The 8885-nt window shown below is 45.5% G+C and overlaps 1 protein-coding gene across 1 annotated transcript; it reads left to right on the top strand.

The window, feature by feature from the left end:
• Window positions 1–2988: 2988 nt before the first annotated feature.
• LOC142570577 (uncharacterized) lies at window positions 2989–8156 on the top strand. The gene is made up of 2 exons (XM_075678949.1): window positions 2989–3079; window positions 7487–8156. Exons 1-2 carry the CDS (start codon window positions 3030–3032, stop codon window positions 8154–8156), a joined length of 720 nt encoding a protein of 239 aa, XP_075535064.1. The 5' UTR covers window positions 2989–3029.
• The last annotated feature ends 729 nt before the right edge of the window (window positions 8157–8885 follow it).

Here is an 8885-nt window from a genome sequence, read left to right on the forward strand (position 1 = left end):
TGCCTTCGTCGTGACGCTGTTGTTTTATCATTGTGATCACTTCAGTAACGTCATCCTATTGCCGCCATGTCATCGTTGTGATACCGCCTTCGTCGTTCCATCGACGAAGGCGGTGTTATCATACTGTCGTCATTCAATCGTGATTATGCCGCCATTGTGATGCCGTCATCCTCACTTGCTCTCATTCCTCTAGTGCTAGGCTGTCAGCGTTATGCCGTCGTGGTCGTGCCATCATGGTCCCTCCAGCTAAGCCATCCGACTCTCGTCATGCCGTCGTCATCATACCATCGTCGTCATACGATCATTGTCATGCCATTGTCCTCATACGTTAATCGTCACCCCGTTGTCCTCATGCCGCTTTCACGCTATCGTTGTCACTGCGATGTCATGCCTTCGTCATTATACAATCGTGAAGGTCCTGTCGTTTGTTCCGTCGTCATCACTGTAACTTCGACATTCGACTCTCGTCATTCCGTCGTCATGCCATCGTTGTCGCGCTGTCGTTCCGCCATCGTCACCACTTCAATGTCGTCATCCCATTGTTATCATACCGTCGTCGTCATACCGGCTTTGTCGATACGTCGACGTCATTCTTTGTTCCTCATTATATCGTATTCGTGCGGTAGTCATTGAATTGTGATTATGCCGCCGCTGTCACATCGATGCTATCATGCTTCCGATGTCGTACTCTCATCTTCATGTCATCTTAGTTGGGCTATCGTCATTCCAGCCCCTTAATTTGGTTGTCGTCACACCGTCGTCCTCGGGCCATTGCCGCGAACTAATTATCTTCGTGTCGTCGTCCTCACTTTGTCATTGTATACTATCGTCATATTTTACTAATCAAGATCGCATTGTCGTGTAGTAGGCATACGCCTTTGTCGTTCCATCGATATCACTCCTTCGTCCTCGTTCCATCGTAACTGCGTCGGCGTCATGCAATCGTCTTCAAGCCTACATGCTAGTGGGCGACCTTGGCAAGCGACTACCGTGGCAAAGTGGGACGATGTCGCAGTGTGTCGAGTATAGCCGAATCAACGAAAGTCCGAGAAATACCACTACACGTGGTAAATAAACGTGACGTCAGGAACATTGCTTATCGCAACATCGCTGGATTGATATTCGCATTACCGTCGACAGACATCATGAGATGAGTTCTGCTGTACTCTTTTTTGAATACTTTCGCAATTCCTATGACATTCGGTAGCGGCAGCTTCTGCGATGTCCTTGTTTGAACCAGAAATGAAGAAGCTTACAATTTCTTCCCCTTCGCAGTAGGTGGAGAGCAGAACCCACAGATTTGGGTTAGGCTCACACCTGTGGCAAGTTGGTTTTCACGTGCTTTCATTTAGATTTACATTATTGCTCCTACTTTTCAACTACACATGAAGAATGTTTTTTTTCTTATACTTTCACTGACGCTTTGTTATGTTTACTCATTGACGCTTTCTTCGTGTATACTGGACCGTAGTGGTTTAATTCGTTGGCAGTGTCAAAACATCCTTTTATTTTCCCGCTTACTCGATTTAAGTTGTTCTTCGTCTTTACATCTCCAGCGCACGTGTGGGGTTAATAGCTAAGAATACCTCGCTTTTATACCATTTGCTCAGTGATGTCTTTTTGTTTACGAGGCTTTCTTGTGTCACTTATACTTATCACGTTTACGTCGATTTCATGATGTATCTGTGGCGCCCAGGTATTGTTTACATTTATGGTAACGATCAATTCCAATCTGTTCTTTCTTAACTTTATTACTCTACATCGTTTTTCTGCTGTGTGCATGCAACTGTATTCGTTAAAATAAAACTGAGTGTTCGTAGACGGCACGGTAAAATTAGCTAATAAACATGTGAACAAATATAAGATGTCATTAGAGGCACACAAAGATGCTATTTATAGAAAGAACACCGTTATTATGGACTCATTGTTTCGTTTTTCTTCGTGTAAGATAAAAAATTAAATATGTAAACCACTCTAAACGCCACGCACCAAACATTTTTCTATAAAGTTTGTGTCCTCTTGCTTTACAAAAAGGGTTTAGCTGTTTGAACACGATATAATAAGGCAATGAAAGGAGTGCCACCGTCTAAGCGTCTAATTTATTTGCTTTAGATTTGTTCACGAAGAGATTCTGTAATACATCATGCCCAGAAATGTAGCACCTGGCCCCTTCGTCTATCTGTCGGACTTCACAGAAGTGCACCAGAGTAACTGATCAAACAGAATTGAAAAGGAAATACTTCGAAAGATTCGTGAAATATAAACAACTTTCAGTTAAAAACGTGGAGTTAACAATCTTTTACAATAACACGAAATTACGGCTCTTATTCGTAACTTTCCTGCTGCGCTGTAGTAATTTTATAATTCTGACCACTACGTTGCTATGACGCAGCACGACTATGCTATGACGCAGTTACGACTGAGTGTAGTAAATTGCACGTTAATAGAAACGAGCACTCTCTCGACCTTGCTAACTGAAAGTTGTTGGAATCGGGCCGATCTTTAGAAATGCCATTTTTTCGAACATGCTACCAACTTTTCAAACATGCATTACGGGGAAGTTCGGCTGATGGACGAAAGGGCAATGTACAAAATTCCTCGGCATAAGAAAATGGAGGGGAGTTTGGAGCTGTTTTTATGTAAGGGAGTAGAGGGGGAGGGAGGAAACGACTGTTCAAGAATGGAAACTCCGTGCACTGCCGGCTGGACCATGGAAGCTGGTGGAGATTTCCTGAGAGGTGGCGTGAACATGACATGGTAATGTGAAGAAAAAGAAAAAAAAACAATACTTGCCATGCACATTTTTAAAATTTTATTCATGTGCATGAGCCTTTCTCTCCTAATCGTGGTATTCCCAGTTCTGCTTCACATTTTATTCTCCTCTCCCCTAACCGAATGCTGAGAATCTGGCTAGAGCACAAATGTTAACGCGCCTGCCTCTCTCTATAATGTATTCCTCTCATGCATATTCCCAGCACAGGTGCTAAGTGGACGAAGCCACAGGATTAAGTCGCCGAGTCCCGCAAGAGATGCAGACACAAGTCCCCCATGCTCCTGCACCTGGCGGGAACACGGTCAGGTAATGTAGCTGCCCTAAGCGCGGCCATAAGTACCCTTAAAGCACTCCCAGAAACAGCTGTTTCTTGATGAAAATGTGGTGGCAAAGGGGATGTATTTCACGAGCACCTATATATGACCGAAGAAAACGGAAAAGAAAGAAGAAAAAACCAAGAACCGTATTAGGTTCTGTGTCACGCTCTCAAATGGTTGTCGCATTCTCACGCATACACTCAGAACTATTATTCATGCTGACATGCTCAGTGCATCGTAGTTGCACATAGTGCAGGTAGACAAAATAGCTGTGCGAATAAATGTGGAGCTCATCAACGATACTTGTAAATGTGTATCTTATGCGAGTATCCACAGCGAAATTAGGCCCGACGGGGCTGTCCTGCCATGCCAGGCCTTGCGAGACTGTTCCGAGTTTTATTGAAGTTCAAAATTCGAATCACGTTGGAGTGAACATTTGTGCTGCATTCAGGCGTGGCGATAGACAGAGCAGAATTTTCTTTTACCAGAGCGTGTGGGCCACAAGCATACCGAACGACTATTGGCTTGCAATTACCGAGCTAGTCAACCTTGCAGAGGCCGTTGCTGTCAGCTTGGACAATAATTAGCTACGAGAGTGTTAGAGTATTTGATGACATTGACGATGCTTTCTGAGAGAAGACAGAAATAAATTTCCGTGGAACACATTCTGGCGAAAGTTAAAGTCAAGGTGAACTTCCGGCCGGATTATGAGAAATTATATCAAGACCACTGAAGAATAATCTAGGAATGCAATCAAGAAATAAAGAACTGTTTCCCCTTCTCCCTCCACTCATTTCGAAGGTCTGAAGATGAGAATGGGCAACTTTATGCGGAACTTAAAAGAACACAGAATCTGACGCATGTCGAAGTTCTGGAAAATCTATCACATGCTTATGGTGCGTAAAAGGATCACACTTAGCAGTCCGTTGTGTACGTCCTGTGGCTTCTGTCAGACACCTTATATTGGAGTATCCCGCATTCGCCACACAAGGTGTGCTGCTAATTAAGGAATATGGATTGATTGGACTCAAGTCTACGACCCTTGACGATTGACTGTTTCCGAGAGGGAGTGCTGCTCAACGCGAACAGGCCCATAGAACCTTGCTAACTTTCATGCAGAAAACTGATTTGGCCTCCCGTTTATAGACATTTTTTTTCGTGTTCCTACTCTCTTTTGTCCGTGTCTCTGAAATTTGTTTATTTCCTACTAGCTTTCCTATTTCTTCGTTTTTTATTTTCCTCTCTTTTCATTCCCTCCTCCCGAAAGAGTAGGCAGGTGTTGTGCCCTCTCGGGGGAGTTCTTAGCTTGCTCGCTCCCTGTTTCCTTTGTGTGCTTCTATGTTTACATAAATAATAGCAGCAATAATAATAATAATAATAATAATAATAATAATAATAATAATAATAATAATAATAATAATAATAATAATAATAATAATAATAATAATAATAATAATAATAATAATAATAATAATAATAATAATAATAATAATACATTAACCGTGTATGCTGAATTTACATTGGAGTATAAACCAAAATTAGAGGTTGACCTTTAGTCCAGAAGGTATATTAGTTGTCGCAGTTACAAGTTTTTCACTATGTCTAAAGAGTGCCTGTACAACTTATGCGAACCAACATGGTGCGATGTTCGCAGACACATCGTGCGATTTAAAATAGCGTTTGGGTTGCTTCTCATAAATTATTCCGCGAAAATGTATTTTCCGTATTAAATACCAATTTATACAGCTATGTTTGAAGGATGGAGGTTGATGCAGTTGTCGAAAACAATATTTATTGCAGTAGAACAGACGAACATAGGCGTCCTGAAAGCACAGGGGGTTGTGATGTATCCCGTAGTGGAGGGCTTCGAAAAAATTCGAATAAGCTTTCTTATTGGGGTACGAAATACACGGACCCTCGAGGATAATTTTTTGTCGTCGCCGTCGCAGTGCTGTCCCGAATAAAGTCCGATTACGCAGAGAATGAGTGCCACGCGCGCCGTACGTTGGTGGTCACGTGGTGTGCCAGTGCGACGACAAGCATCCGAGGGCGAGCCAAGAAAGTTGACGGGGTCGATGCGTGTCGTCTTCCTGCGCGACCAATGTTCAAGGTCACGTGATGGAGCCCGCACTGCCGCAGGGCTGGACGAGAGGAGTTGAGCGCCCGTCTCCTCCTCTGGCACGACCATTGCTGCCCGCGCGGCTGAGCACATACGCGGCCCGCACGCCGTACGTTGCAGGTCGTCGACGGCGGGTGCGAGGACAAAGGGCGAGCCGAGATGGCTGTTGGATTCGTGCGCACTGTCTTCCCACGCGCGTAGTGTTGGGGCTCGCGTAATCTGAGTTTTGGAGAAGCCGCACAGTTGAAATGGTGAAGCGAGCGAAGCACGAAACACTCGATTCGAGACAAGTAAGCACGCTACCTGCTGCCAGAGCTCTGCGTCGTGCCAGCGTTTTGCGAGTGACTGCTACCGGTCATCGAGTGAGATCTGTTCGTGTTTGTGCGCGTCTGACACCATGCTTGATTAGTTAGTGCGCGAATGTTTAGTGAACGTTATGCGGTTTGTAAAATTATGAACCTTACTTTGTGTCATTGAAATCGCAGGCGCGCGACAGCGAAATGAAGTGAGACGCACAAGTCTATACAGAGCTACGTGTCTCGCTTTGTCCCACTGTCGTGTGGCGGAAATTATTAATTTCATTTCATTTATTTACCCTAAGGGACAAGAATCGGGCCCTTAGGGTAATCACCACGAGTAGGGACATCATCATGAATAAACAAGCCCTGCCGTATAATATAGTGAAAAGAAAGCTCGCGAAAGCGATAAACTATCATTCGTCGGCTGGCCTATGTTTCTCCATCCGCATTGCCATCAAGCGCGCGGTCAACGAATGAACATGAGTCTGTCTTACTCGGTGGCTACAATACAGCGACGAGACATCGATTCTAGTTGTCATCAAAACATTATTGTCATGGACTCTTCCAGCTTCATCAAAAGCGCGGGCAAGCAATACGAGTCTCAGGCCAAACCTGACTGCGAACAAGGGATTTGTCTTCGTGAGGCTCAACAATGTTTCTTCGAGTCCTCTTATTAAAATGTTGGCGTCTGATCTCCGTTTCCTTGTTCCTCCATTGTTAATCGATTAGAGCTTCAATCCTGCTTTGACTTGTTTATTGAATTTGATGCATGCCGCGGGACTGGACGAGCAGCATTACTAGGGTCGCATAGACTCGAGCAAAAGCTTGTACACCACCCAGCATCAGCAAAAACTAAAATTTATTCCAGCGCCAATCCATAACGTCGAATCACTTCAAGGCGAGCACATTGCATTGGTAGAACACGCGCATGCAGGTCGTACCCCTTCATTTCAGCCTACATATGTGAAGGCTGCGTAGAATTGCGTTTTTTTTTCTTTCTTCGCAGTATTCGTCTGCCAACTTTTCTCGCGGCTGTACATACGTATCAACTCCTTCTGTTTTTTTACTCATTATTCCTTGCCAAAGCATCATGTCCTTTTTCCTTTTCTCCAGTGCAGACTAGCAGGCTCACTAGCTCAGGCCGATCTCCCAGCTTTTTCTTTAAGCAAAATCTGTCTTTCTTGTGTACAACAAGACGAGTGATTCGTCGCTTCGTTTCCACTGCTTGCCACATCCAACGTAAACCAACCAGCTCAGGCTTCGAGCCACCATCTTGTTTTTATCTGGTCCAGCTTGACCCCGGTACGTTACCAATACGAGAGCGCAGTTCTGACTGTTCGACTCCGGTCTCAGAAGCTTACCACAGACTTGTCGCTTCGGTGAGGACACCGGATCAGGAAGAAGGCTGGGTCCACTCATTACCAAAGCCTTGGAGTGCATATTCGTCGTGGAGTGCACTGCAGCCATCGCGGTGTAACTTTATTGCAGTAGCAATTACACGGATGCTCGTGGCGTCCGCGCGCCCACCCCGTCATCGTGCAGTCTCGCTATCAGCACCATGTATTCAGAGACGCGGAATGCGTTTGGCTGCAAGAACGCCTTTTGCGCCTTCTGAACGTAGGTATATGTTAACGACAACCGCAAAAGATTGATAAGACGCGCACGTCTTCTTTGTTGTAGCTATCAGTCATGGTTTATAGCAACACTAGAAAACAAAGTAAAACGGCAGCAGTAATCATGCAGGGTACTGGCATGTAGAAACGCACGTGACACTATGAATGGGCCCGGCTTGTTGCTAGTCGCGTTCGCCGTAACAAGGTATAAGAAAGAGCTAGTTGAAAACCTAAATTAAATCTACTGCAGCGCAGAAATCAGGCGTACAAGGCGTGCGAAACATTGTACGCTTCATTCTTTCGCTACTCATTGCGGCGGTCGTTCGAAATGCCATTTACTGTAGCATTACCTTTTCGCATTTCAGCGTGCAGCAGCCGAAGACGCGAGACTGCGTGGCCGGAGTGGAGGATAGACCGGAGATGGGAGAATTATCCGACACCGAAGAGCGGCGGCTGGAGGACCTCAAGGAGTACTTGTCCGACGGCTTGAAAATGGAAAGCGCCTTTGCTTTGCGCTCTCCATTGTTCTTTTCCCCTAGCGATTCCAGCTGGACTACTCCCATAAGGAAGTACTGGAGTCCCCTGCACTGCTGTCGCAAGCCAAGTTTCGCTGGTCCGCGCCTGGATCGGACGGCCAGGACAAGCGCCGGCAGCGACAAGCCACAGCAGACTTCGTCCGCGCCGCCGAGAAAGCCGGCCACAACGAACGAACAGTTGGGAGGCTTCTTAGGCTGGCCGCTCGACCTCACCAAAAGTGACAGGGCACGCAGTTTTTCCAAGACGACGGAAAAGCTACGGGACCCGTCAGCGGAGAGAGTTCAGTGCATTGTGGAGGCGTCAAGGAAGGTATCGAGCGCGTTCGACGCCTTCAGGGTTGCTGGCGTGCTGCTCCAGGGAAGTTTGGAGGAGGATTTAGTCCTGAAACAAGAGAAGCGCAAGTTGGAGCTAGAAGTGCTGCGTCTGAAGAGGGACAAGCTGAAGCTGACCATGCAGAAAAAGGAAAGGCTCAAGGATAAGAAGGCTGCCATTAAGTAGCACGCGTATTGCTTCTATAGCGAATAAAATGAGTCAAAGTGCTGCCGCAGAAACAACTATAGAACTGGCTTGGCTTTTTTTTCTTTCGTATTTGCGAAGAAATCTTCTCTCATTGCCCCCCCCCCCCACCATGTAACTACACCAAAAAATTACGTTATCTTCACACCCGCCGTAGTTGCTTAGTTAATATAGTGTTGGGCTGCTAACCACGAGGTTGCGCGATCGAATCGCGGCCACGGCGGCCGCATTTCGATGGGGGCGAAAACACCCGTGTACTTAGGTTTAGGTACATCTGAAAGAACCCTTGGTGGTCCAGAGTCCCCCGCCATGGCGTGCCTCATAATCAAATGGTGGTTTTGATAGACATCAACACGTTCTTTTTTTAAACTTTACCCTCACTCCGTAAAAAAAGGCCTCGCGACACTCTTTTTTTCCTTCAAAATGTGGCATCTAAATTGATGCGAAATCACTCTTTAAAGAGTGATTTCGCATCTCGTGCGGACCATCAATGCGAAGCTTCTGCCTGGTTTTACAAGAGCTCTCTCTTTTAAAACCAGGCAGATTTGTTGACTCATTTGTCATTCAAATAAATCAACAATGCAACATTTACCCACCTTACAGTAGTAAAGAAAATCAGCTCGATGTATTTGGCGTTTCACTAGAACAATATATGCTGTAATGCACCTTTAATTGTGCATTCTTGCGGTAATTATTTTTATGATTTTTGTA

The sequence above is a fragment of the Dermacentor variabilis genome, chromosome 2, assembly GCF_050947875.1.
Source record: "Dermacentor variabilis isolate Ectoservices chromosome 2, ASM5094787v1, whole genome shotgun sequence".
NCBI lineage: Eukaryota > Metazoa > Arthropoda > Arachnida > Ixodida > Ixodidae > Dermacentor > Dermacentor variabilis.

What these genes read in the sequence shown, in the direction of transcription:
- LOC142570577 (XM_075678949.1), top strand. Translation starts at nt 3,030, where the DNA reads ATGCAGACACAAGTCCCCCATGCTCCTGCACCTGGCGGGAACACGGTC. An exon ending in CCTGGCGGGAACACGGTCAG is followed by an intron (nt 3,080 to 7,486) that starts GTAATGTAGCTG and finishes TTCGCATTTCAG; the next exon opens with CGTGCAGCAGCCGAAGACGC.